At 42.7% G+C, this 27,877-nt stretch overlaps 4 protein-coding genes across 10 annotated transcripts; 2 read left to right on the top strand and 2 right to left on the bottom strand.

Moving 5' to 3' along the window:
• On the top strand, positions 1 to 4,437 carry LOC135582657 (zinc finger CCCH domain-containing protein 53-like). 5 transcript variants are annotated; one of them, XM_065078537.1, is made up of 10 exons: positions 1 to 1,788; positions 1,870 to 2,061; positions 2,164 to 2,343; positions 2,406 to 2,545; positions 2,668 to 2,934; positions 3,031 to 3,205; positions 3,385 to 3,639; positions 3,730 to 3,771; positions 3,861 to 3,888; positions 3,971 to 4,437. In XM_065078537.1, the coding sequence occupies exons 1-8, from the start codon at positions 788 to 790 to the stop codon at positions 3,761 to 3,763; spliced, it is 2,244 nt and encodes a 747-aa protein (XP_064934609.1). In that variant the 5' UTR covers positions 1 to 787; the 3' UTR covers positions 3,764 to 3,771; positions 3,861 to 3,888; positions 3,971 to 4,437. The 5 variants fall into 5 exon arrangements, with proteins under 5 accessions (XP_064934609.1, XP_064934608.1, XP_064934610.1 ...); XM_065078536.1 differs by having other exon boundaries at positions 3,861 to 4,437; XM_065078538.1 differs by having other exon boundaries at positions 2 to 1,788; positions 2,424 to 2,545; positions 3,861 to 4,437.
• Positions 4,438 to 6,811: 2,374 nt separating this feature from the next.
• On the top strand, positions 6,812 to 8,951 carry LOC135587296 (L-ascorbate oxidase homolog). Its single transcript, XM_065078541.1, has 3 exons — positions 6,812 to 7,380; positions 7,457 to 8,554; positions 8,639 to 8,951. Exons 1-3 carry the CDS (start codon positions 7,130 to 7,132, stop codon positions 8,934 to 8,936), a joined length of 1,647 nt encoding a protein of 548 aa, XP_064934613.1. The 5' UTR covers positions 6,812 to 7,129; the 3' UTR covers positions 8,937 to 8,951.
• A 1,544-nt stretch (positions 8,952 to 10,495) lies between these two features.
• On the bottom strand, positions 10,496 to 17,970 carry LOC135587297 (probable galacturonosyltransferase 7). The gene is made up of 10 exons (XM_065078544.1): positions 17,257 to 17,970; positions 17,003 to 17,031; positions 16,859 to 16,918; positions 16,687 to 16,743; positions 15,274 to 15,400; positions 15,105 to 15,160; positions 14,539 to 14,834; positions 12,318 to 12,675; positions 11,682 to 12,227; positions 10,496 to 11,452 (listed from the first exon to the last, which is right to left on the bottom strand). The coding sequence occupies exons 1-10, from the start codon at positions 17,420 to 17,422 to the stop codon at positions 11,171 to 11,173; spliced, it is 1,977 nt and encodes a 658-aa protein (XP_064934616.1). The 5' UTR covers positions 17,423 to 17,970; the 3' UTR covers positions 10,496 to 11,170.
• Positions 17,971 to 23,264: 5,294 nt separating this feature from the next.
• On the bottom strand, positions 23,265 to 27,306 carry LOC135582666 (protein SCARECROW 2-like). 3 transcript variants are annotated; one of them, XM_009413503.3, is made up of 3 exons: positions 24,946 to 27,306; positions 23,846 to 24,319; positions 23,265 to 23,687 (listed from the first exon to the last, which is right to left on the bottom strand). In XM_009413503.3, exons 1-3 carry the CDS (start codon positions 26,571 to 26,573, stop codon positions 23,651 to 23,653), a joined length of 2,139 nt encoding a protein of 712 aa, XP_009411778.2. In that variant the 5' UTR covers positions 26,574 to 27,306; the 3' UTR covers positions 23,265 to 23,650. The 3 variants fall into 3 exon arrangements, with proteins under 3 accessions (XP_009411778.2, XP_064934615.1, XP_064934614.1); XM_065078543.1 differs by having other exon boundaries at positions 23,265 to 23,709; positions 24,946 to 27,305; XM_065078542.1 differs by having other exon boundaries at positions 23,265 to 24,319.
• Between the last annotated feature and the right edge of the window lie 571 nt (positions 27,307 to 27,877).

The raw sequence follows: 27,877 nt of genomic DNA on the forward strand, positions 1-27,877 counted from the left end.
CTCAGAGGGGGACCCGGCGCACGACGAATGGGGGTGTAAAGACGGGGAACCTGGCAGCAATGGAGAAAGGACTGATGGCGTATGTGTGAGAATGAGAGCAGGGCCAGAGGACGAAAGAAAGAGAAGGCAAGATTGGAACTTTGAGCTTATCCATGGGAAAGAACAATGGAGACACTTCCGGCCAGCTGCTAGTAGCCACAGCGGAGGAGGAGGAGGAGTCGCCGCTGGGTGGATGGTGGCGGACGTGGTGACCGTAGCGAGCTGAGCTCCACCAGTCCAATCAAAACAACAACCACCACCAGTAGCAGCAGCAGCAGCAGCACCACCTCGGGAATGGAGTCACCGCGGAAGAGAGAGAAAGGGAGGGGCGCACTCCGGTGAAACAGCGAGGAGAAAAACAAGGGAAAGCAGCGTTCTTTTTCTCTTTGAAATTGAGAGTTTGTAGCTGAGCCGAGCCCTCTCTCTCCTCTGTTCTCAGCGTCTGGGAACGCCAGTGGAGAGTCTTGCATTAAATTGGCAGCAAAAGAATCGTTTATTTTCTTTCTTCTTTCTTTTATTTTCTCCTTTTTCCTTTGTTTTCTTCTCGCTTATCCTCTTTCTCGCTGAACACTGTCCCCCTCCCTTCCTTTTAAAACCAACGCCAAAATTGTTCGCTTTCCTTTTACATCTGTCTTCCTTACCTTTTCCTACTTCTCCCTCTTCTTGTCAAAAACACAAAAAGTGGGAACTTGGTGGCAATAGCTCCAAGGTCGTGTTTGTTGGAGATTTGGTTGCTTAATCGAACCAAATGGACGCCTTCGAGGCGACTCAGGTGGTATTCTCGCGGATTCAGAGCTTGGATCCGGAGAACGCCGCCAAGGTCATGGGGCTCTTGTTGATCCAGGACCACGGCGAGGAGTTGATAAGGCTGGCCTTTGGCCCCGACGCGCTTCTCCAGTCGGTGGTCCTCAAGGCCCGGAAGGAGCTCGGCCTCCTCCCGCCGGCCACTTCCCCGTCCGCCGCCGCCAGCGCCACTCCTTACGCGTCCCTCCTCGGCCGGCAGGGTTTTTCTGCTCGGTTCTTCGGCGGCGGCGCTGGCCCCCTCGCCGAGAGCTCGTCCCCCTCGTGGGCTCCGCCCTCCGTCTTCTCCCGCACCAATAGCAACGCTGGTGGCGCCGGCGATGAGCTCCAGAGCTCGGATGAGCTCGAGAACGCGAGCAATCCGGCGCCGACGCAGTTCTATGACGGTAGTGGCGATGGAGCGGATCTTATAGACGAGTTCCAGCTACAGGATCAACTATCCTTTTTGAACGATGGCGCAGCCACTGCCGCCCACGGCCTCCAGATCGGTCCAAAGAGGGACCTTTTTTACCAGGAGCTGGACGGGAACTTCCGAAGCCCGAGCAGCCACGGGGAAAACGCGCTCTTTCCTTACTCCGGTGGCTGGGCCTCTGCTGCAGGGAACCACCGCCGGAGCTGCTCGGCCACTGACAACTACCTCGGCTCGGAAGCTGCCGGGTTGGGGTGGAAGCCCTGCCTCTACTTTGCGAGAGGGTATTGCAAGAACGGGAACAGCTGCCGCTTTCTCCATGGGCAACCAGACGACTCCAACGCTGCCATGGCCGGCGGCGGCACGGTGGACGCCGCCCTTGAGCAGCAGTGCCAGGAATTGCTGTTGAGGTCTAAGAGCCCGAGGCAGTTAGCGGCGTCCGCCTTCCCTTACTCCCCCACAGGGTCGGTGCCGGCGTCGCCTTCAGGCACGAATAAAAGCATGAACTTTCTCGTCCAGCAGCAGAGTGAGAGTCAAAGGTAGCATTTTTAACACCAAATCGTTGCAGCCATTGCCGGTGTATGGAATTGATTAAGTTTAGGTAAATCGAATATGAACAGGGCGATGGCAGCCGCGACGGCTGCAGCTCTTATGCTGGGAGGCAATGGGAGCCACAAGTTCATGGGGCGACCTTGGATGATGGAAAAGAGCGATTTTGCTACCGGCATGGCAAATCCTGGCTCAAGGCAGATCTACCTCACATTCCCAGCCGACAGCACCTTCAGGGAAGAAGACGTCTCCAATTACTTCAGGTCATTGTTCGATGAAGTGTCCATGAGAAACCATTTTTAGCTGCTCTCATTCTTTTTCGCTTCTAATGGTGGAAATGTTTTGGCTTGTCGACCAAATTGCAGCATCTACGGTCCGGTGCAAGACGTAAGGATCCCTTACCAGCAGAAGAGAATGTTTGGATTCGTGACCTTCGTCTACCCAGAGACAGTAAAGCTAATCTTGGCCAAAGGCAACCCCCATTTTGTCTGTAATGCTCGAGTTCTCGTCAAGCCTTACAAGGAGAAGGGCAAAGTCCCCGACAAGTACAGGCACTCTTTTCTTCCCATCTTTCTCACCACCCCTTACCACTTCTTTGTTGATGCAGGGATTTAATTATGTGTAGACTTGTTCCTCCACATTTGTCCAGAAAGCAGCAGCAACCGCAAGCTGAGAGGGGTGACTTCCCTGGGTGTACAACTCCTACTGGCTTGGACTCCCGAGATCCCTTTGACTTCCCGCAACTTGGTAAGAAGAACATCTCTGGCGCCGCCATGTCCATCGCTTCAGTCTCACTCGCATTGAATTCTTAACTTCCCATCCGACGCATTTGTTCTTTACTCATTGATCTTTTGGTTCATCTTACTTAGGATCTAGGATGATGTTCAACAACAGTATCAACCAGGAGGCACTGCTGAAGAGGAAACTAGAGGAGCAGAAGCAAGTAGCAGAACTCCAACAAGCGATCGAGCTACAAAACCGGCGATTCATGGGCCTGCAGGTCCTCGACCTCAAGAACCGAAACCATTTCAATTCCATCGCTACCACGACCACCAACAATATTACCAGTCTTATCATTGCCACGACTCAATCTAATGGTGGAAGTAGCACTTCCCAGGAAGAACCAACATGCCAAAGTGAGGACTTGTCCCAAAAAGAAACGATGATCTTGCATTAGGTTAATTCTTCTTTCATGCTCCAACAATTGACTTCTACAACTTTTCTGTTTGTAGATAAGAACTCGAATCCTGTTGCAGCAGCAGCTGCTGTTTCAGTGGCAGCAGAGCCACTGCAGAAGGCTGCTCAGCAGTCGGCAGTCAAATCACAGAAGCCTGATTCTGTTGATAAAGGAGAATCTTGTGACGGTGAGCCAACCTGCAAAGTTGCAGATATTGGCTTCCAACAAAGGTAATTGAGCTAATTCCTCGCACTTCTTTCTGTGATTTGATTTGTCTTTCCCCCATTGCTCTCTGGTGCATTTGCTGCGCACCTGCAATGCATTAAATACTCCTAGAAAGGTGTTAGAAAAGAAGAGGTTGGAAGAAACAAAGTTCCGTAATCGATTGGCTGTTTCATTTAAATAATAGCTGCAGCAGCGTGGAGCATAACCTGCCGGATAGTCCCTTTGCATCACCCACGAGAGCTTCTTCTTCTTCTTCTTCTTCTTCTTCTACCTTCATGGGACCCGCTTTCTCAGCTGCACTGCCTGCCGAAGAAAACCTAGTCGAAGCTGCTTCGCTCTTCGGTACTGGCAACAACCGACTCATCTCCTCCACCCTCTTCCCGTCCACCACCACGCTTGACATGCCATCCCTCAACGCCTGCTTCTTCCATTTGCCCAGGTACGTGCTTCGTCCAACTCCTGCGTCTTACCACGCCATCACGTCAAGTTTCAGTAAGTTGAATCCATTGCATTGTCACCATGTCATCAGGCTTTCATCTGACCAAGGAGCTGTAGGAATGTGAATAATGGAGTGAGTAACAATCTTTTTCCACCATTAATTCTTCAATCATCATAACTCCGTAACCTCTGATCGCTCTTTTGTCATCATGCTGTGTGCAGGAAGACCATGAACTTTTGGAAAGAGAAGGTAAAGTATACTTGGTAACGGAGTTATAGGTTGTTTCCCTAATCCTTAGTATGGAGTTAAAGATCACTGTTATCCGTTTTAGGTTTAGCCATAGATTACATATAGAGAGAGAGAGAAGTACGTACCTTCATTCCCTTCACCCAAGAAAAAGGACCATAAGCTATATCATCAAAGTTGTATTACCGTAGTATCATCGTACTTCTACTACGAGTTATGGTTGTGAAGTTGCCCTTCACCTTCCCCACAAGCAGCGAGTACAGACACCAAACAGAAGAAGACAAAGGCCACACTTGACATCAGGAAAGGACAGCAGCGGTAAGGACCGAGCTATCAGAGAGGAGAACGTGAGAGAGAGAGAGAGAGAGAGAGAGTGGAATCATCATCATCACACCATGACCCACTGTCCTTTCTCCTGTATCCTTCTCCTTTCTCGCTAAGCTTTTCCTTGTCTAATTCTTTTTCTTTCTCTCTTTCTTTCTTTCTTTCGAGTGTTACTGTAGAATGTCACAAAGAAAAGCAAAGGAAACCGACAAAAAGTTGCTGCTCTTCTTTTCTTCTTGTCTTGCCATGAAAGCTTTGTTGAGGTTTTACTGCCCGTCAAAGTGTCTAACCTTGTCCGGAAGAGGGTAAATAAAAGGAAACCCTGTCAGCAGTATCATCAGCTCTGCATGCCATGGCATACGTACGGTCACGAAATCTGACCACACCTTCTCTCTCTCACACTCTCGCTGTCTTATCTTTGGCGAATCCAATAGGAGAACTGATGTGGAGCCCAGGTCGATGCCTTGTCAGCCAACCGGAGTCGGTGACGGGCCAACGTTGCTGACTTTTCAAAATCGCTGACAGGCCAGCCTCACATTGGGGCCCACGTATGGTCCTTGTCATGATCTGTCAGTGAATGAGTGCGGGTAAAGAAAGGGCGTAAATTATCGATATTATTTGATGGTTGGTGAATAGTATATGCATGTGTTTTCTCGCTGCTCATCGATGGCGAGGTCGAGTTAAGGCTTTGGAAGCACAGCAGTCTATAAGTAGGGATGACAGAGCTTAAGAGAGAGAGAGAGAGAAGCTGTGTTCTGATCACCGACGATGGTGATGGGGAGTGACATGAGAGCGGTGATTGAGACGTAGCGGAAACAGCGGGGAGTTACGGATTGCTGATAATTCCCCTATAAATCGTTTTGACATTAAGATTGATGCCGTAATGTTGAGGTAACATCTCATTCTCAATTTCTTTAGAAAAAATTATATATATATATATATATATATATATATATATATATATATATATATATATATATATATATATATATATATATGACTACAAAATTCGTGCAAGATATTAGAATGGACTAATAAAAATTAAGAGAAAAAAAAGTAATTTTCCTCTCTAGACTCTCTCTTGTAGTCGAGAATAAACTAATCTATAATCTAATTTCTTCTCTAAGAATAATAAGTATATTGTATTAGATTATAAAAAATAAAGTATATATATATATTATAATTAGAAGCAATAAATATTAATTAATTACTACCATAAATCTCAAAAGCTCAATTTGTTAGAAAAAGAGTCACATATATTTATAAAATTTAATGAGAATTTTTTGTTTTTGCTAAAGTGTCATGTAAGGAAGCCCAAATTACATTACCTAATTAGCAAGTTAGCATTTACCCTATAAAGTAGGATTTTGTAGCAATATTCCACGTTCAGAAATTAATGTAAAAATTTACATACAAATTAAATTAGACCAAAATAAAAATTAGTCTCAGTAGATGTAATTCTTAAAGGACCAATTCTTACCATCATTTGCAAAAAAAAAATATATATGTATCCTTCGTGTCATAAATTTGAATAAAACTATATTATATGTCTTGAGCATCCATTATATCGGAATTCATGTTTGCTTAGGTAACCAAATAAAAGTCTCCTAAATGCATGATTCTTCTAATGATAATAAACAATGATCGTACTTTCTCTAATAATTACATGTTAACATTATGCATAGTATACGGTTCATGTCCAAAGAGGATTATGTTCGAAGATCTATTTACAGTTTCAAATTTATTTTTAAATATTCAACGTCGATCATGCATTAAATATGGAGGTGTTAGCAACCACAATCTTTTTGAAATTGAATTCATATAGATAGTGATAAATGAGGAAGAGTATTTTCCTCCTCTTCTATTTATTTATAGGGATTAGGGGACACATTTTGAAATAACTTATTCATTATCATGCACATATTCAAGATTTGTACATATGAAATTATCAGGATGGATGTGTATGAAAAATGTGGAGTAGTCTGAGTAAAGATAAATGATGTCATTCTCTTCTTGATCCTACTAGTTTTAAGATATTATACTGATTCTGATCCATTCTCATTTTCACACAAAGCTGATCTATAGTTAGTGTTTTTATAAAAAATCTCTAAAAAAAATTTTTTCTCCTACAACGGTTCTTATTTTCTAGCATTGACCTCTACTTCGTCTCAGTCCTGTCGTCATAGTCGTCTTTCGCTTATTTTCATTGGCTCCCTTATCTTATGTGATCGTCGCATAAGAAGGTTTACTATCTCGTCTTTTTTTGTCGATTCCCTCGTCTTCCTCTCTAGCATTGACCTTGCTCACATTGTGACTCTCATTTCCTAACTCGCTCTTGATTAGTATGTTCGATTAAGAATAGTAAATGTTAGATGCCCGGACTCATGATAGAGGTTGTAGATGGGTGACCAATGGAGACTAGAAATAATCTCATCTTTTAAAACTTCAAAAGCATTCTTAAAATGATTATATATATATATATATATATATATATATTCTGCAGATAATTTCCTAATATAGTATACAGGTTGTTGCTCTTCCACCGTTGCGGCCACCCTTCACCTTCAATCTCCTCCAGTCTCGCCTCGTACGCTTTATGTGGGGGAAGACCGCGATATGAGGAGAACCAGTGGAAGGGGGAGTGGCCTTTGAACGGGCGGTTGGAGGTCCAAGTTGCCGATCTCAGCTTGCTATCCCCCTCCTCGTTCCACCCCTCTATATAACCAGCTCGAGGTCATCCCGCAAAGATCGAAGCTCTCCCCGGTTGGCCTTCTGGTAGTTCCTACCACTACCACTTCATCTTCCCCAGTCGCTGACCGGGATCTTCCAATGGCCTCCCGCTAATTATATCCTATCCTTCCAAGGTCTGTAGCTAATAGAAGCAGAGAGAAAGAGAGAGTTTGTTAACAGAGGAAGAAAGATGTCGCGAGCCGTCGTCGTCGTGTTCATCGCCGTCTTATCGCTCCTGGGAACCTCGGCCGTCCTCGCCGAGGACCCTTATCTCTTCTTCACGTGGAACGTCACCTACGGCACCGTGTCTCCCTTGGGCGTCCCTCAGCAGGTCATCCTCATCAATGGCGAGTTCCCCGGCCCTAATATCAACTCCACCTCCAACAACAATCTTGTCATCAACGTCTTCAACAACCTCGATGAGCCCTTTCTTTTCTCATGGTATTTACTACACTCAATTATGTGCATTTTATGGCACATATGAATATGACAATGCGCATATATTTGCTGTGTGAAGGAATGGGATTCAACAGAGGAAGAATTCGTGGCAAGATGGAGTCTCCGGTACCAGTTGCCCCATCGCTCCCGGCCAAAACTTCACCTACCACTTCCAGGTGAAGGACCAGATCGGCAGCTTCTACTACTACCCATCCTTGGCCATGCACAAGGCGGCCGGCGGCTTTGGCGGCCTCCGGATCAACAGCCGTCTCCTCATCCCGGTGCCGTTCGACCCCCCGGCCGACGACTACACCGTCATGATCGGTGACTGGTACACCAAGGACCACAAGACACTTGCTCGGATCCTCGACACGGGCCGCAGCATCGGCCTCCCCGCCGGCGTCCTCATCAATGGCAAGGCCGGCAAGGACGACGAGCCGCTATTCGTGATGGAGGCCGGGAAGGTGTACCGCTACCGCGTCTGCAACATTGGGACCAAGACCTCCCTCAACTTCCGCATCCAGGGACATTCCATGTTGCTGGTGGAGATGGACGGCTCTCACACCATGCAGAACACGTACGAGTCCCTCGACATCCACGTCGGCCAGTGCTTCTCCGTCCTCGTCACCGCCAACCAGGCCCCCGGGGACTACTACATGGTGGCCTCCACTCGGTTCTTGAGGAAGGAGCTCACCGCCACCGGCGTGATCCGCTACTCAGGCTCCCACACCCCGCCATCGCCCGTCCTTCCCAAGGCCCCCTCCGGCTGGGCGTGGTCGCTTAACCAGTGGCGGTCGTTCCGGTGGAATCTCACGGCCAGCGCCGCCCGGCCGAACCCCCAGGGGTCCTACCACTACGGCAGTATCGACATCACCCGCACCATCAAGCTCGCCAGCACGCGCGCCATCATCGCTGGCAAGAACCGGTACACGCTCAACGGCGTGTCGCACGTGGAGGCCGACACCCCGCTGAAGCTCGCAGAGTACTTTGGCATCGGCGGCAAATCCTTCAAGTACAACCTGACCAGCGACGAGCCCCCATCGGGCGGAGCTCCGGCCATCCTGGCCACCAACGTCATCACGATCGAGTTCAGGACCTTCGTGGAGATCATCTTCGAGAACCCTGAGAAGAATGTGCAGTCCTACCACTTGAACGGCTACTCCTTCTTCCTCGTGGGGTACATATCTTTCTCATACCTGCAGACGTTACTCTGATATACGAATCTTTCTCGCTAAGATCGACCATTGCTGGTGGACAACAGAATGGGGCCAGGCAAATGGACGCCGGAGAGCAGGAAGACCTACAACCTTCTCGACGCGGTGAGCAGGCACGCGGTGCAGGTCTACCCCAAGTCGTGGGCGGCCATCATGCTGACGTTCGACAACGCCGGGATGTGGAACCTCAGGTCGGAGCTGTGGGAGAGGCGCTACCTGGGCCAGCAGCTCTACTTCAGCGTCCAGTCGCCGGCGCGGTCACTCAGGGATGAGTACAACCTGCCCGACACGGCTTTGCTCTGCGGAGCGGTCGAAGGGCTCCCCAAGCCCGCTCCGTACACCTAAGAAGCGCCATAGATAGGTGCCTATGATTGATCCGGTGGTGAGAGCGTGAGAAGCTTAAATTGATCATCCTCGTGTACGTTTTGAAATATTCTCTTCTCTCGATCTTAAAGGAGATTTTTATGATTGATTACTCTTGTTGTTTCCTGAGATTGAACATTGCGATTTACTTATCATAACTCGATAATAATAATAATAATAATAATAATAATAATAATAATAATAATAATAATAATAATAATAATAATAAAACGATGTTGCTCCAACGTATTCTTTTTAAGTAAATTGAGCAACAATCTTTTAATTTATTAATGATATCTTGACACAATGGTAAAATAGAATTCATTTATCATCGACTTAGCTTTTGTCTAATTTGTATAGGAGTCAATTTTTTTTTTACTTTTGTCTAATTTGTAATATGAGTCAATGTTTTTTACATCCCTTAACAATTAGTAAAAGAAAATCCAATTAATAGAATGTGAAAACTCAAACTCCAAGTAAACATTATGAATGGTCGCAAAGAAAATCCATTGCACCTAAAAAATCTTACGAATAAGTGCTCATATGACATTGATATAGAATTAAGCAATGATTCAACCCAAGATACTACCCCAAAGACTCATCTATACGTATGCTATCCGAGTTACTTCAATATATTAAGATTAAATTTTTAGCTCCAATGTGCCACTCGAGTAGCTAATACTTTCATTCGTCACATAATTTTCAAGATAGACATAAATATCAATAATAAATTAGTTTAAAGATAGAGGTTATTTTGATTCTTATAAAATCTTGATTCTCGTACTCCTATCACTCTTGAGAGTTGTGAATAATTATTTGTGAATAATTATTTGTTTTAGGTAAATCTCACATGATTTTACTCGAAGAATCCAAAGATATGATAGACATGATACCTTTTTTAAGATGATGGTCCTATCACTCTCCTTTGTATTTACTTCGATTCTAATTGTAATTAGAGTGGATATGCGTAAAAGAGATTAGGTTCAAATTTAGGCATTTATCCAAGATGATGTAGATCAATCGAATGAGGTTGTCTTGGCACTTCATGTGTGATTTTCTAAACGCCTATTGCTATCAATGCTTAATTTGATTGATCATTTCCTATCGCCTTACAGGAAAAATCAAACATTCCATAAATTACACCTGATCTCCCAAGGCACGACTACCATAGAAAAAGCATATAAATTCAAATTTACTCGAGATCTAAACACGTTTAAGTGGATCAGATGATTCGGATATCACAGAATGACAACAGACAAGTAATTGAATCAAGACTTAGTTAAGAGAGAGATTGTGGTTGTTCGACACATTATGAATCTGAGACCAGTCAGATCCAACGTTTGAGCGCGTCGAAAGTTCGATGTTGGGAAATGAGAGGGTTCGATTGTGAATCCAATCGAACCTGAACCCAACTAAAGTTTCTAGTTTTCGGTCAGATTTAATATCAAATCCAGTGAAATGGATACTTGAAATTATTGATACACCAAAGACTCTGAACCCACCCGCCGTCATCCGCAACTAAGTACACTACTCTTGAAAACTTACCAAAAGCCTCGTCATTTCTTTATGGTGCATCTTCCGCCTGGATCGAACTCACCGGAGCTGATCACAAGACGTGCACGAAATGACATACTGCATATGAGATGGACATAAGAACATCAAAATACAAAATCGTTTGACTAGCAAGTTTACCACACAAGTTTGTCGAGGATGAAGATCCGTCTACGTGCACTTGACAGACAAAGAATTACTAATAGGAAGACGCCGACTACACCCTTATTGCAAAAGAAAATGGAACAACAAGGGTCGGGAAAAAAAATAATAGGGGGAAAAAATAATAAATCTACAGTGGTCCAAGGATGGCATCAATCCAATTTGAGGTGCCACCCCATTAATCTTCAGACTATATATAACAAATGAATGATGGATGCAAACCAGCTAATACGTGAACTTACCTGAAACACATTGTACAAGATCAACTCTTGTAGCCTTTATCTTCCTATGCCTTTCTCTGCGGTGAAGAATCTTAGAGTTAAACCAATGCTCGCCTTGCTCGATGGCCGCTGCATAAGGACGAACGTTCCTTTCCAATTTTATTGGTGACACTTGACGGTTGAAGCATCTGATGTTTCTGCTTTAGTTGCAGACACAACAGCAAGCAAGTTTCCTTGGCTCCCCTTTTGCTTCAATTCTAATACTGTTTCTCGCAGCTGAAGCTATGGATTAACATTGCACTCATCCATAAATCGCTCTTCTTGTGTGAGGTACTTCTTCCAGTATTTTTTGTACTTGGGAATGCCTAGATCAAGCCAAGGCTTCATGTTGCCATTATAATGCAATGCTGCCACATTTTCTATGGTGTCTTCAGGGACTCCATAATCATGACCGAGCCCTTGCTGAACCAATGCATCATCTAGAGCATATATCTGACCATGGAAAGAAAGTAAACTTGCTGGGAGTGTTGCAGCCCTCCACCCCGCCTCATTTTCATGTTGCAACTGTTATAAGCAGAAAAAGAACAAGATAAGAATTAGATGATGGATAATAGTAAGAATATTATGTCTAATGCTTGAATTTAATGAACTAGAAAAAAATTAGGCACACCAAAAAAATTTTAGACTAGTAAGTACAAATCCAGAAAAACCTGATCATTAGCAAACAAATCTTTTTATACTGGTACCACAACTGAAATTTGGAGTAAGCCAACATCTGATTTATAGCAATTACCTGATAGAGAAACCTTCTGTAAATTCCAGTGATATCATGTTCTCTCCATTTCTCCAAGTCAACTATGTTTAGTCCAGACATCCAAGCACAAGAATTACTCTCATACCCACTGGTGCCCAAGTACGGTTTCAGCTGACCCAATTTGACCCCACAAAATTGTGTCGCACCATTTACTTTTCCTCCCAAGTCAAGATTCCACAAAAATGATATGTCCTTCTGGACAACCACATCATCATCCAAAAGAATTACCTTCTTTAGATTCTTGAATATATCAGGGAGAAGAAAGTGGGAATGACCAAAAATTGAGAGGTACTTGGTTCTCATCTGCAAAGGGGTTGGTTGAGAAATAGCCTGAGAAGAGAGACGAAACTCCTCAGACACTGACAGCTCTGCCAAATCCAAGTTGCCAAAGAGATTAGCCTTAAGCTCATCAAAGTTTTGGATGTGAATGGTCGCCTTTCTGTATGAATTTCTGGCAAACCAATGTTTCATGGAATAAAAGTTCTCTTTATCAGTGATCACATGGAAAACTATGGTATCAGATTCCTGTAACAAAATGAAGATAAGTCACTGATAAACAATAGAATAAGATATTCACCATTCAAATTGTAGATCAACAGGACCAGAACACCGTACCTCAGAATTCATAACGGTAGAGTTGATAGTTACTGATAATGCAAGTATATTTCTGGAAAAGATAACATAGTGCTGAAGATTTGGACTGTCAATTTTGTGAGCAAATGGATGCTCCATATCTGATAATGGTGATTTGAAATATTCTACTGTCAGTCTCATGGAAAGGCAATGGAAACTTTTGGACATGGTCTGGACACCAAGTTGATATAGGAATGCACTTTGCTTCATATGAAAATGAGTTTCATCTTCTGTCAGATCAAGTATCTGTCTAAGTTTCCTGTCAACATTGTTGCAATCAACACTGCATGACTTGGCTTTTGCAATCGCCTCATTCAACCTTTTTATATTCTTCCCCACACTGAAAAGAAAATTCTTTGATCTTTAGAACTAATTCTAAATGATAAAAGAAAGAATGATGAATGCAATATCTTAACGAGATTTTTCATAGGCTAATCTCATGAAAGTTTCAATGACGAGGTTCAGAGCAAAACATACTGGTTATCTTATATAACCACAAAAGCATTTCAAATTTGGGGTTCTTTATAACCTTCTGCTCGGGATTGTGGTTGGTGGGTGGGTTTCAATGTTTAACTTCTGTTAACCACAAATTAAGTATTCAACATATTAATATCAATATTAGAGAACCAAAACCAAGAGAGATGAGATATAATGTTTAGAACAGGTCTAATCCTGGCATTGCATTGTGTTTTATTCTCTACACACTTGAAACAACAAGATAGTTTGTTGCCAGGTTTTGGGGGTCAGTTTTGTTTTGACAGCAAAATTAAAAGATGTTCTCGTCAAAAGATGTTTCAATCAAAGGAATGAAGCTTTAATGAAACCGTAAAGCAAATCCTCTTTCTTCATTGAGTGACAGAAAATTTTAATCAGCATTCCATTTCAGAATCGTTGGCATAGCTCAAATTTCTGCTTTAGAGATAAATAGCACATCATATATGTCAATATCGTACACATAGAACTCATATTAAGGCCAACCAGCTTGGATCAGAAGGAAAATAACACCACAGAGGAGATGAAAGGATAGAGAGAGTGTGTGAGTCCTTAGGCTCTCGAGACAAGAGAATTTTCTAGAAGCCCCTCTTTAGAAGGCCTTTCCTGTAAAGGTCCTCCTCCACAAAGTTAGATCAGATGAAACCTCTTTACCATCAATGCCGTAAAAATGTCCAAAATTCAAGAATAAAAATGTAGTCTGTCATGAATTAGGTGTAAGCAAGAGGAGAAAGCAGAAAAGCATAGGTAAATTAAAAAAAGGAGATGCTGGGAAGAAAGAAATTAGTGGAATCAACTAAGAAGATTATATTTTATTTAAAATAACCAATACATACTTCAGAATTTTCAGTAAACCCGAGCTACAAGACATGAAGTAGGTTGGCAATTTGGATCTTTTCTTGCCATTCAGCACTACTAGGGAAATTGAGGCAATTTGGCAAGTTGTCTAGGCTTCAGATCAAGCATGATAGTCACAACAAGGAGCAACAAACTCTTGCCACTGCTGAACATCTGAAGGGAAATTGGAGTGGAGAAAGATGAAATTGGAGAGAAGAAAGACCATGGAGAAACAAGACATCAATAATATGGGAGGTGCATTTTAATTTTAACTAAAGAAATATTTCCACTGTTTTTTGAGTTTCTCTTTTCTATTTTTCTTTTCTCTTTAGAAACTTCAACCCTCTCACTCAACTAGGTGACGATTTTTCTCATTACATTATTGTGGTTGATTGTGGAAAAAACACCAAAAGTATATTGCTCCAACTTTCTGTGAGAAAAAACACCAAAAGTTTGTGGATTGCAAAAAAGAATGGATGTACCATCAAACTAAGCAAACAAATGTAAGGATAAACTCATGATTCCATTGGGTAGAAGCAAGTTGAAGTTGCTCCAGTCAGACATGACTCAGTAAAAATGATAAAGACAAAACAAGGTTACCAACTGGATTTGGACCATCTCACAATAGCATCAAGAACTAGGTTGCCCTTTTACACCACTATAACTCCACTCCATGATAGGCATATATCTGATATAGTTCATAATTAACTTATGTATACTTATTAGGACCAGACTTCCTAGAATATTTGGACATTCATAAGCTGGGACTACATTCTTTATCATGAAGAACTTATGAATTAACTCATATAATACAGGGAACCAAAAGTTCTAAATCCTGAAGCAAAAAATCCAGCAATAATAAGATATTACTTACAATGGTGGAAGATCAGGATCAGAAACTGCTTCACTAAGCATGCGCTCATGATCCTGAATTTTCAGTTTCAGTTCACGTGTTAGGTTTTCTTGACCCTGAAGTTTTGCAATGCTCGGATAGTAAGCTCTTGCCACGAAAAGCTGATCCTTCAGTCTCTTCACAACAGAATCTTTCATTACTTCCCTGTGTTCTCTGGACCATAGGCAATAGCTTCCAAATTCAAGTTCACAGGAGTTCTCTGTCTCATAAGCATTTGAAGCTTTGTCACGGTTCTTCTTTCCATCTTCCCCACCAATCTGTAACAACATAATAATTATATACTCAGGAAAGCATAGAAATAAAAACCATAAGGCATCAAGAGCTAGAATCAGTTCACATACAAGGCATAAAACAAGGTCAAATTACAATATGTGTCAAAATAAACAAAAGGAAAATTAGCATATTACTTAATAATACAAATAATAAGCGTGCAACTTTGCTACACTTACTAGTCAGTTGGTTAAATCAGCCACCGCAATACTAAACACAAGATTGTGTAAATTTCTAAAGGTATCTAGATTTCTTACTCTATTACTCAGAGATGAAGGTTCCTTCGGAGCAACATTATTTTCTGTAAGTGGACCTGCACATGATTGGTACATGTTTCCATGGTTAAAAAAAGCGCTATGGAACAAAAGAAATGATACATCTTTGGGTACAACGAGGATCCACATGTAGTTATCCCGAGTTACATACCTTTCGATATGGATGCCTCATTCTTTGTTATAGGCTGAGAGGTATGGTCCTTTGGTTGCAAAGTAGATGGTGAACTACCAGTGTTGTTGATTCTCATGTATTCATCAGGTGACACACTATTAGCATCCTGATACAAAAGCAATTAAAATTTTCTTTTTTCAGAAAACCCTAGTCAACAACATAAGAACTTGAATAAGTTTTACCTCTGGAATTTAATTTTTTTTCCCCATCTATAGGTACATTATAAATTTTCCAAGATTCAATTTTCAGATTTATATGTATCCTAAAGATTAATCATGCATAAAAAATGGCATAATTTTAGAATTGGAGATGAAAAATGAGGAAAAATATAGGAGAGATGGTAAGTTATTGCTTTGACTCCCACAACTTTATAGGAGAGATGGAAAAATTATGACATAAACATGTCAATTTGTTCTTTAACTTTTTTAAAATAAACTTCTTAGAGTATATGATACATGAAACTGTCACATCTTAGCATATACATGTTTTATATTCTCCATGGTTTTCTTTTATTTTGTGATCCTAGTCCAACAAATTTTGTCAATCCCCATATGAGATCCCTAGATCCCCAGATACTGCTCATTACAGCATATATCTTTAAATGTAGATAAACTTCGAAACCAAGATAAAAAAGCACCAACTGATATAGGAAAGTAGGAAAAAATTCTACTAAGGATCAAATTATGATGTAAATTGGAAGTGATCAATCAGAATTGCAGGAAATTGTATTTCAATTTTGATTCTAACTAAATTGAAAAATAACAGTAATTAACAGAAAGACATACATGCATGTAACAACGAAAAAAGTAGATCTTCCAAGTGTCTAGCACCTAAATTGGAATCATGAAAGCAATTAACAGAAAGGTTTTCTCCGAAACAATCTTTCGTCCACCATTTATCAAATAATGTGGCAACGCAAAGAAGCAGGTGAGACATGGCATTAGTTCAAAATCCAATACCCATTGCTTAAGGCTAATAAAGGACTCCCTACATGATCAATAACAAGCAGAATAAAGCATCTCCATACTTCTCCGACAGTGGAGAGTAAAACTTAGCCAGTTTGGGACCCAAATAATTGAGAAGAAACCTAAGACTGCAAGAATTGCATCAAGGAATGAAGGAAAGGTACAAAATTGGTTACAGTCTACATGACTGGCAATACATAAATTTGAAAATACCACCAAAAAATTAATATTTAACATACTCCTGTGACTTCTCCCTTTCCAGCATTCCAAATTCTCCAAGGCAGATGTGAGTCTCATTAAAAAAGAATACAAGACAGAATCCTTTCATTGCAGTAGAACAATGATGAAGCACCAAGCTCTAGTTAAGTAAAAAAGCAATAACAATTCTAATAATAATAAAAGCCTGATAATTAGGTGTCGGATGAACCTTCTGGAAAGGTGGCGCAAATCTGTTCATAAGGTTAAGAACCCTTCGCTGATCATCCTGTCAAATTCCAGATTATAAAATCATACAATAATCTGAGAATCGAGCAGGCCGCTAAAAGAGCCCAATTAAGACGATGACCAGAGATAGTTGAGGAGAGAGAATAAAAGAGAACCTCTGAGGGAGTCTGATCTTGACCACCGCCCACATTATGGTAATTCTCAAACGTAGTTTCCTATACACGAATCAAAACCAACAACATTGTGAAATCAACCAATCAAAACGATTCCTCTAACACCAGCCTAGTAGGTTTCCTCACCTGTTGGGAGCGATCATCAACCAAGTATCCTGCAGCCAATGAAAGATGCGGAATAAAAGATGTCAAGAAAGGAGCTTCAGATCCAGAAACAGAAAATGCAATCGAAAGAACAATCGAACCCCGGATCTCCCAGACACCACACGCGCAGTGCGGAAATCCGACTCCGACCGCGCACCGCGGTCGAACCAGTGCTCCTCGCGGGGGAGATCTGAGGCGAAGGTTAGGGTTTTAGAAGGAGATCTGGGATGACGCACCGGACGGGAAGCGGTTGTGGAGGCCGAGAAGGAAGGCGAGTGGGACGAGCAGCGAGAAGACGACGAGGGCCAAGACGGCCGCAGCTTGCCCCTTCCACCGCCGCTTCGACGCCGGCTGGGCGACCACCGATCCTCCGCCGGCACCGGCGGAGCCGTACCCTTTCATCTCCTTTCACCTCCCGGAGCTCTCTCTCTCTCTCTCTCTCTCTCTCTCTCTCTCTCTCTCAAACCTAGCTCCTCTTCTTCCTCGTTTCCTTCCCGCGAAATCTCAACTACTAGTATGATTCTCTCTCATTATCATTGAGACGACATCCAAATCAATGTGGGAAGATCTCTCGCCCCCTCTCCCTCCCTCTTTATCTATATCTCTCGCTATTTCGGTGTAATTGTTTCAGTTAAGATTGATCTCCGATTGCATTCTAAGCACTGACACCCACAGAATGAGGAAAGAGGCGAGCGGAGGATAGGGAGGGGAGAGAACCGGAACGGATCGTATATAAAAAGGAAGAGCCTCGATCCCTTTCTCTATGAAAAATGGGGATTCGGCAGGCCACGTACGGTTTGCAAGACACAACACACACCCACACACACACACACACAGGAAATAACTATTCCTCTTCTCCTCTATGATTTATTGGAACCAGTTGCCATGGTCGCGATATAGCGCGTTTATTGGGGGGGGAGGGAGAGGAGATTTGATTGATCCATGTCCGATCTCCGATCCATGTGAACAACCAAATCTCGGATTTAATAGGGGATTTATTAGTCGACGAGGACGACGACCTCATCGATCACGCTCGAGCGCGAATCTCAACATCATCTGATGGGTTCTTTGTTTTAAGTGACAAAAGTAGGCCTCACTTTCTCGATGCATACTTGTCATGGAATGGGAATACGTGTGTGTGTACGTTGTCGGGTCTGTTCGAGCTTACTAGGTAACATTCCAAGTCCATTGACAATTTCGCACCCCACTAACTGAATATTGAGATTTAATTTCGGTCAGCGAATAGATCAAAATTAGTTGGACTCTTGAATTAGAGATGTAGAACTTCAAGATATGATATCACAGATATAATTATCGTAATCTTAATTTTTTTTTATTTTACTTTTAAATTTTATTATTATTTTATATTTTGATTGTCCAACACGTTAGGGTTTGCATCAAACTTCGAGTCTACTATAAATTGGTATTGAAAAATTGAGAGATTTGATAATTGATTTTACAAAAACTATATTGAGTGCGTAACCAAAAAAGACTTTTCCAGTACTTAAAGCTAATGGAGTCAAAATATTAGTAAATATAAATTATCAAGGATATATTTTTTTATATATGAATACAATTTTATTGATTTTTTATTTTGAATAGTACAATGTTGATTGACCCTATTTAGTCATTTTTTCGGTACTAATACTATTTGAGACTATTTGCTCCGAGAAAAATTATATATATATATTAAAATTAGAATAGATAGTTTTGAATCGATTAAATATAAAAATATGAATAAGTTTTATAATAAAGACTCGATAGGATACTTAAGCCTTTAACGACCTTTTTTAATGCCAATGGGGATTATTGGGGTGAATGATTGATAATGATTGAAGTAGAAATTGTTTTTATAAGATTTCATGAACGAAATAAAAAGAATTTAATTGATGGTACAAAAAGCAATCAAGTTGCATACACATTTCAACAACAATTTTAGAGATGATGCAAATTTGCATTTGCTTGGGCGTGTTAGAAGAGGTGGGTGAGGCATTCAATCGATCGAGCAACCAAAACAGGCAACAAAGAGAAGGGGCCACTGGTTATTAGTGAGTGGCATGCCAAGTTATCATTGGATCCCATGATTTCTGTCGGCAAAGCCCGTCGTTTTCAGGTGCGGCATTCTGCTGCGCTCCCTCATCGCGCCGACGGCCCCTTCGCACTTGCCGATTTGGAAGCCAACAGAGAACAGAGAGGACGACGTCAGATGCCACCGTTTGTTTCTGCTGCCACCTCTCCTCATCTGTGTACGCAATTATACGAATGACAGGTCAATGGCAGAAGGCTGTCGTCGCTGTTTTCCTTTTGATGGTTGACGCTTTCCAATGGGCTGCTGAGGATTATGTGCTCTTTCATGTCCTCACAACCCACAGCTAATGGTAAATCTGAACAAGCACAGCTGCTTCTTCTTCTCCCCGCCGTGTCGACGACGCATGCACGCATCCACTTGGCCTCGACTTGTGCTTGATGTCATGCACACCTTATCTCCACATATATATACATACATACATACAAGAGACTAAGAATAGAACACTGGCTCCCCTCCTATGGGTATTGTGAGCACGAGGCTGCTTCTCTATGCCAGAGTTTACTATGAATCAACCTCTTTCCTGAGTGAGTTCATCATTCCTCTCCAGCACTAAATAAGTGTCAAGCAAGCTTCCTCGGTCTAAGGTGTTGTTCTCAAAGCAGCTCATAAGTAGGCTATTCGTCCTATGGAATGATAGTTTGCATTGAGCTGAGGAGATTAATATGAGTTGTTACTGTGTTTTCTCTTTTCCGGGCTCGATGAGAATTCGAGATGTCTCGTAAGTCGTATAGTGTTTCCATACACAAAGTTCAAACGTGTGGTGTTATTATGACGCCCAACAGTTCGATACAGACATTTATCGTTGGATGATGATCGATACTTTCGTATAATACTTCAGTTCGAACATTATTAAGTTTATTATAAAAAGGACTTTCAAATGCATCATTTAGTCCATTTGAGAACATAATCTTATATTTTCATACATCATATGAACTATTATCGACTTGGATGTTTGAGCATAGATTATATTCAAACCCTCCATATATTAGACAACCAAAATATAAAATAATAATTTTAATATAAAGCTTTGGCAGAGTGTTAATATGTCATGCCAAATGCATCTATATTGTAAATTAAGAATCAATATATTTCAAATGTCAACATCAAGGTTGGGATTGGTTATGCAAAATATAATCGACAAGATCGAACATGCACAAAAACATGTCCATCAAACAAACAAACAAACAAGAGAGAAAGAGAGAAATTGATAATGAAAGTAAAATAATTCATCAAACATAACTATTATAAACTTTCTAGATTATTGTTATGCACATCAAACAAAAAGTTTTTAGAACTTATCAACTAATGACAATTCCTCTTTCGACTAATGCATCTCTAATAATTGTGCTAATGAAACATAAAAATGAACAAAGGAAAAATGATTTAGAAATACACAAATCAGGAGGCATGTAAGAAAATGATTTATTTTCCTATATTTATGATTTCTTCCTCGGTTCTTTTTCCGATCATATTTTGAACATTAAATATTTTTCTATATCTTGACTTTTCATGTTCATCTCCTCCTCCGCCTCTTCTTTTCCTTAGTATCAATTTAAATAAAGTTAGTAATTCTTATCAAAAATAATTTCAATAGACATCTAATTTTGAGAATATATATATATATATATATATATATATATATATATATATATATATATATATATATATATATATATATATATATATGTGTGTGTGTGTGTATGTGTGTGTGTGCGCGCGCGCGCACGCACACGCTTGTGCACGTGTATGAATATATATGAAAATATCGCGTGTTGTATGATTTTATATAAAATCAAGCTCGTAAATACATAATCAATATTTAACAAGTAATGTAGAATTTATTACTCGAAATTAAAACAGGGTTTTGTGTAGTTAAGATCACTGTATTGAGACTAAAACAGGGTTTTAGATACTCGTTGTAATGGTTTGGAAAATCTCGCACATGAAACCGATTCAAACGGACGAAATCTTTTAGATATAAGTTTGTATTCTATGAGTAAAATTTCTTTTATAATTTAATGGCACAGTACAGAAATTCAACATTTGCATGCTCAATTTGGATATGCATTTCTCAATCAATTTCACTACAAATCAATAAGACAATTATCATTAAAAAAAATTAAATTAAGAGGAATTAAAGACAATAATTGATTTTTTTTGTTTTTTTTGGTCTCATTAGAACTTGTCAAATGCAAGAGATTCCTGATACCCTTACAACCAAATGTAAATAGGAAGTGATCCATCGCTATAAAATAGAGAGGTATTCGATATCAAATGTAATTGTAACAATATTAAGCAACTAAAAATAGAGAGCATCAATAATTTACGTAAATAAATATAATAAAAAATCACAAGGTATTTGAACACATCCATTAATCAATAAGGATGAAGTGCGAGAAGGTTTACGATGACAATATAAAATCCAAAGAGCACATAAGAAATTTGAATACTCTTCTTGCAGAGAAATTAAGGAAGTGATCCATTGATAAGCCCAAAGTACATTTGAGTATCGAGCACTCACGTATGGTGTCAAGTGTCTATTGGTTGATGGAATGTGAATCGACTCGCTGATATGATGGGTCAAAGTTGACCATGCCAAGTCACGTTGGCTCAGTCTACTCTCAGGCTGTTAATATTCCCCCAATTAAGCTGAGGAATTCGCCAATTGTCTCGCCACCATTTACGGCCCTCTCAGCTGATAACGTCACACATGCAAATGTATTGTCAACCGTGATGGTGGGAAAGACTTTGCTTCACTACCAAAGCGCATTTCGACTCTGATAACCCAAATAAACATGTCGATCTGACTTCACAGCCATGTAAAGCACGCACCCACAGATATATAACTATATCACCGCCATCCTTTCGTTGTTGGTGTTGATTGAGATGGGCATGGCGTCCGGGCAGCTGGTGGTGGTGCTGCTCCTCCTGGTTTCATGCTTGCAGGTTCCGATGGCAGCGAGGGTGGTGGAAGGGAAGTCGTGGGTCGAGCGCCGCCGCATCTTGCCGCAGTCTACAAAACCGACGTCGAGGCTTTCGAATTGCACCCATGATCACACCAAGAGTGGCCGAGCTTGTTTCCGCAAACAAAAGCATCGAAGGTCTATACTCTATTCGGAGACTGACTATTCTATCGTGCAACATGTTATTTCAGTTATTATTTACTTTTAGTATTTCGATTCATATATTTTAAAAAAATTATGAACATATATGTACTTATGATAATAAATTATCTAGTTTCATTTATCCTAACGTCATCGATTTTAATAACAAAAATATAAAAAAATAATAAATTTAAAAATTTTAGATGATGATAACTGATAGTGTCAGTGGTGATGGACAATGATATCATAAGAAACCGTAGGTGGCTGAATAATTTTACCTTCATCTCATCTACAATAATTATTCGTAGTCCCCAACAATACCGTTGTTTATTACTATCGACGTCGTCCACTATTACTAATTGAAACATTAAAATTATTTATTTTTATATTTTTAAAAAATAAAAATCGATATCATTAGGATAAATATATCTAGATATTTTACCTTTATGATTATAAAAATATTGATATAAAAATTTTAAAATAAAAATAATTAAAATATTAAATATAAAAAAATAATTAAAAAAAAATAAAAATATGTAATTAATCTTAATCGTGACTGACAGGAAATTCTCTCTCTCGAAGGGAGAAGTTGCCGCTTCCATATACTTGGTTTGTGTTTTCTTGCTTTCTCGATACTTCGGGTTGTACCTAATAAATTGCATGGACTATATGATTGACCGCATCAGGCTTGTCACAATCAAAAAGCACTTGCCATCACGAAGGACGTGAGAAGAGGCTGCCTCGACCGACCCTTTATCTCCACCTCCGCGTGTTGCTGTTAGAAATTTCCTTAAAATCTTTGACATGACACATCAAGCAGCAGCCACGTACACCCTCCACGTCAGGTGGGACCATTTGGTACCTCATCTGTCAGTCTTCCGTTGACTAAATAAAATTAGGTTAGTGCATGATCACATAAACTTGTAATAATCGAGGTTGAGATTTGTGAAAAGGGAAATTGAAAGACGTGATGATATTTGAGAAATATTAATATATATATTTTTTATCGGGTTTCTTTTTTTCTCTCATAGTGTAGAAGAATTCTTGAATCTTTCTTGCAACAGTATCATCCCTATCATATCATAAAGACCGTCAAAACAACTATTGAAACCCAATCATTTCATACATGGCTTTCTCCGAGTATTAAATATCACAAGAATCCCATGAATAGTGATTTCTCTGCAGACACCACAAGCCACAGCCTCCGCACTGCATGAATACAAGAGCTGTCTGCCACATATATCACGCCCAGACCCCGCCTTACCAGTATCTTCCATCTCTTCTTGTACCGCCTCCTCTCTCTCTCTCTCTCTCTCTCTCTCTCTATATCCGAATCTAAGAGGGGCTGATATACTGTGTAAGAGCGAAAAGGACATCTCGTTGGAAATTACCAGCTCGCGCCTCACCTCGTTCAAGGCACTGACAGCAATGACAGTTCTAAGACATGCAGTCTACCCTCTCCCATCGGCTTCGTCTGACAAAAACATCAGTGTCACCTACACCAGTGAGGAGGTGAGAGAGAAAGAAAAGATTTCAATCACTCGAGACTATGAAACCCAGAAGGGCAAGTAACCAATGATACCACCACCCTACAAATCGTTTCCTAACAATGAGCTATGGATGTCCTCGTACCTATTGTCGACGAGATGAGTGGTGGTGGAGGTAGCTGAAGGATGCTGAATCATTGGCCTCCAAGCTGAAGCTGTAAGCAAGCAAAGGTCCTTCCACCCCAGCTTGAGGGTGCCATTCTCTTCGACCAAAGTGTAGCCGTCGGACGGGAACATGCCGAGGAGGAGGGTGGCCTGGGCTGCCGCGTTGCCGGCAAGCGAGACGCCTCGGAAGCCGGACTGGCTCAGCTTCTCCCGCCAGTTGCTGAACTTGACCTGGCCGGTGCGCGCCGGGCCACCCACGGCGAGCACGTTGCGTATCTCGCGGGAGAGGAGCTGCTGCTCGACGATGTGCCGCTCCTGGCTGTCCTCGCCGTAGCTGGCGCCGAGGGAGTCGAAGAGGGCGGAGTAGTAGTGGATGGCTTCCACGAACCGGGCCAAGAAAGAACCTGCTTGGCTTAGGTCCTGCTCTACCATCGTCACAACCTTGGGGGCCAACCTGCACGCCCATGCGAACAATCAATGTTGCCAATACAGAGACCGTCATCACCATTATTGCCTTAAAAGAAACAACAATGATTACTGGAACTCTGGAAGACGATGGAGGGGAGAAAAAGAAGTCTTCGGGGTAGAAATAATGAGCTACTCAAAAAGTTCAAGCGAGTCCTTCGAAGCGATCTCTCTCTTTTGTGCACACTTCCAAATGACATAAACTAAACGTTTCAAGACGACGTAAGGCTATAAGAATGATTAAACAAAGAACTCGTTGTATAGACTCTTATCACCTTTATCGAGCTTCTGAAGATTACTTTCAGAAAAGTGTGATAATAGGAGATCAGAATATCACAAATGTGGAAACTTGGAGCAAGATCAGAGGTTAACACAGAAGAGGAAAACGAAGGCTAGCCATACAAGGTAGTAATGATTAGATCGTCTCCTTGTAATCTTTTCATGGAGTAAAAGAGAGTGATGGTGATGATGTCGACGATGAAAAGCCACGGAGGGTTGAAGAAGAGTCGCTCTGTTTGTACGCGAAGCAGCAACCATTTGCGTTAAAGAACAAAAGGTTTGAGGCAGCAAGAAAATAACCTAAACTTTAAGTAAAGAAGGGGGAGGCTGTTGTACCGCTGGAGAAGCCAGAGAGTGTTGGTGTCGGAGCCGGTGACGTCGTACAGTGAATGGCGGAGCCAGTGCACGGCGAGGGCCTCTTGGCGAGAGACGCCGAGGCGCTCGGGGTTCAGATTCCCGACCTTCTCGACGACGGGTACGAAATCAAAGGGGAGGCCTAGCGTGTCGGCGAAGTCGGAGAGGCGCTTGCCGGTGGCCTCGAGTGCTTCCATGGAGGAGCCGACGCCGGTAAGGCGCACATGCGGCGGGCCGTTAGGGCGAGAGGCCAAGATGTGGAAGAGGCCCGGCCACTGGAGTCCCTGCATGATGTCGAAGTCGATGATGTGCACGCGGTCCTCCGGCTCGAACGCCTCCTGGATGACCTGGTTGGCCGTAAAGTGGGAGAACTTGACGAAGGGGCTAATGCCGTTGAAGACCTGGAAGGCGGAGGCAAGGCGATGGCGGTGGGGCACCGTCCGGAGCGGCGAGTAGAGGCCCAGGCACGAGCTCACCAACCGGGCCGACATGGCTTCAGAGAAGTAGGCCGCCACGCGCTGCGCCGACGTGCCGAAGGGGGTCGACAGCTCCGAGATCTCCAGCAGCAGAAGGCTGGCCTCGTCCAGATTGTCGGCGGCCACCGCCTCCGCACACTGGAGCAGGAGCGTCAGCAAGTGTAGTCCCTCCGCCTCCTGCTTCCTCAGCTGCAGCTCTTCTCTCTTCTCCTTCGCGGCTGCGGCTGCGGCTGCTGCCGCGGATTCCGCCGCAGCAGCAGCCGTGGCCTCGTCAGAGGAGGCGGAGTTGGAGCTCCGTGGAGGTCGAGATTGCGGTGGTGGCTGCGGCTTCTGTTGTGCACCCTGGAGTCGACTCGCTGGCTCTTCCCATCCGACGCCAGCAACTGCTGCTGCGGACGACAAATATGACGCCGTGTTGGCCGGTGGCACTGTCTCCGGCAGCGGCGGGGCCATGCTAGCATCCCTTCGCCGCTTGTCGGAGGGATCTGGCGCTAGGCTCCCGGAGAGGGAGGGCAGACACTGAGTCGGTGAAGGGTCGGAGACGAGCGACCGGAGGCGGAACTCGAGGAGGGCCGCCAAGCCAGGGTTGCAAGGGTGCACGATCTCGCGGACGCTGTTTACTATCTGAGGGATGGAAACCTCCCCGCCGGCAGCGGAGCTACAAACTATATCACGTATAATCCCGTCCACCCAATCCGTGCCTGCTGCGGCGTCATCGGAGGCCCCACCACCGGCGGCAGAGGAAGCAACAAGCTGAAGGCCCTCCGCTCTCGAAGCAGGCAAGGCAATCCGATGGGTCTCGGGCGGAAAAAGAGGTAAGCCAGAGAACCCACAAACGGTCAGCGAAGGAAGAGCAGGAGGAGGCAAAGATGTAAAGAGAGGAGCACTATGAGTAGCAGTAGTAGTAGCAGGCAACAAAAGGGAAGCAGCAGGGCTGTGTTGGGCGGCATCGACGGACAGCGTCGAAGGCGGATTCAACAGGACGGAGGGTTGGCCAGAAAAGTCCCCTGAGCACGTCGGATTCCCGGAGGAAGTGGAGGAGGCGCCAGTTGCAGCGCGGCGAGGCAGGCGAGCAGGGTTGTAAGAAGAATCAGGCTGAAGGTCGAGCTCGGACACCAGCCGCTTCCTCGCCATCTTATCTCGTCCCTGCTGCTGCTGCCGACGATGATAGAACCGCTGGGGTGGCAACAACAGAAGAATAGTAGGGGAGGAGGAAGGGCAGAGTGAGAAGTACTATGAATAAGGGAGGATGCAGCAGAGGAGGCCTGAGCTGGGGGGAGTGAAGAGGAGGAGAAGGAGGAAGGAGGTGCTGGCCATCAGAAAAAACAAGGGGAAGCAGCACTCCGCATGCCAGTGGAGGGGGGGGGGCAGGTCTCGCGGGAGAAGAGGCAGCAGCGATCGCAAGAGCAGCAGTAGCAAGCGCAGGAGGATACCAACAACAACAATAGCCACCTCAATGATTATAATAACACAGACACAGTCAGAGAGGGAGAGAGTATTAGCCTGAGATGGAGGAGGCGCATCGCTCTGGGGTCCGTTTAAGGCCGGGTTGCTACAAGGAGATAACGGCGGGGGATTTGGACATGGGCGCTTGGATTCGATTCCCTGCTCTCTCTCTCTCTCTGTGCTTCCTGCTTCCCTCTTCCTCAGACCACGCTAATATATCTATTGTGCAACGGGGAGAGGTTCGAGGATAATGGACCCGCAGTCTGATGCCTGGTTTACATGGGGAGGTGGATTTGTTTGGTGGTTTACTTGGATGGAAGAAGCCTTTTGCTTTTGACTTGGGGTGTGTAGTTACTGGCGGACGGGGCGTGGACGGAGAAAGGGCGGGATAGGTTGGGAGGGTGGAGAGCTCAGACGGCCGCGTCGTTGGACTCCCCTTCCCTTCTCCTTTTGCTACTGAAGAAGAGGTTCGCCTTTGCGATCTCTTTCTTTTTGGTTGGCGTTGACACAGTGTTCATTGTGTCCTCGTAACCAGTCATTTCTGGCAACTTAGGCATGCAATAGGTGTTAAGGTCAAAGGCACTATGGGGTATTACATATCCGTCATTTGAAAGTTTCCAACTGAAGATTCTAATAATATGCATGCATTTTATTATAATCTTCTAAATATTTAAAGTTCTATATATGTTACTCCCTTTAACATTCATCTAATAAAATCAAGTTAAACTATCAATATTACCATTATATAATACTATGATGATATATATAACATGTCTCACAACCATCAACCATGTAAGACTATCCTCTAAATCAGTCTCTCTTAATTACACATCCGAATATTTTTTGATATATATATATATATATATATAGCTCTTTAATTTATTGGGCTTATCTTGTCAAATTCTATCTCGACTTGCTTAATTTTTTTTAATTTTAATATTTTCAAATCAAAATTTATCCATCTAATACCATGTCAATAATCGAATATTAAT

Source organism: Musa acuminata, chromosome BXJ1-8 (assembly GCF_036884655.1).
Source record: "Musa acuminata AAA Group cultivar baxijiao chromosome BXJ1-8, Cavendish_Baxijiao_AAA, whole genome shotgun sequence".
NCBI classification, from domain to species: domain Eukaryota; kingdom Viridiplantae; phylum Streptophyta; class Magnoliopsida; order Zingiberales; family Musaceae; genus Musa; species Musa acuminata.

Coding starts and splice junctions, on each gene's coding strand:
- LOC135587296 (XM_065078541.1), top strand. CDS start 7,130: ATGTCGCGAGCCGTCGTCGTCGTGTTCATCGCCGTCTTATCGCTCCTG. Junction 7,381..7,456: donor GAGCCCTTTCTTTTCTCATG/GTATTTACTACA, acceptor TGCTGTGTGAAG/GAATGGGATTCAACAGAGGA. Junction 8,555..8,638: donor TACTCCTTCTTCCTCGTGGG/GTACATATCTTT, acceptor GGTGGACAACAG/AATGGGGCCAGGCAAATGGA.
- LOC135582657 (XM_065078536.1), top strand. CDS start 788: ATGGACGCCTTCGAGGCGACTCAGGTGGTATTCTCGCGGATTCAGAGC. Junction 2,344..2,405: donor AAGGGCAAAGTCCCCGACAA/GTACAGGCACTC, acceptor TTGTTGATGCAG/GGATTTAATTATGTGTAGAC. Junction 2,935..3,030: donor GGAAGAACCAACATGCCAAA/GTGAGGACTTGT, acceptor TTCTGTTTGTAG/ATAAGAACTCGAATCCTGTT.
- LOC135587297 (XM_065078544.1), bottom strand. CDS start 17,422: ATGAAAGGGTACGGCTCCGCCGGTGCCGGCGGAGGATCGGTGGTCGCC. Junction 16,919..17,002: donor TTGATGATCGCTCCCAACAG/GTGAGGAAACCT, acceptor ATTCGTGTATAG/GAAACTACGTTTGAGAATTA. Junction 14,835..15,104: donor CTTCATCTCTGAGTAATAGA/GTAAGAAATCTA, acceptor ATGTTGTTACAG/ATTGGTGGGGAAGATGGAAA.
- LOC135582666 (XM_065078542.1), bottom strand. CDS start 26,573: ATGGCGAGGAAGCGGCTGGTGTCCGAGCTCGACCTTCAGCCTGATTCT. Junction 24,320..24,945: donor ACTCTCTGGCTTCTCCAGCG/GTACAACAGCCT, acceptor ATGGGCGTGCAG/GTTGGCCCCCAAGGTTGTGA.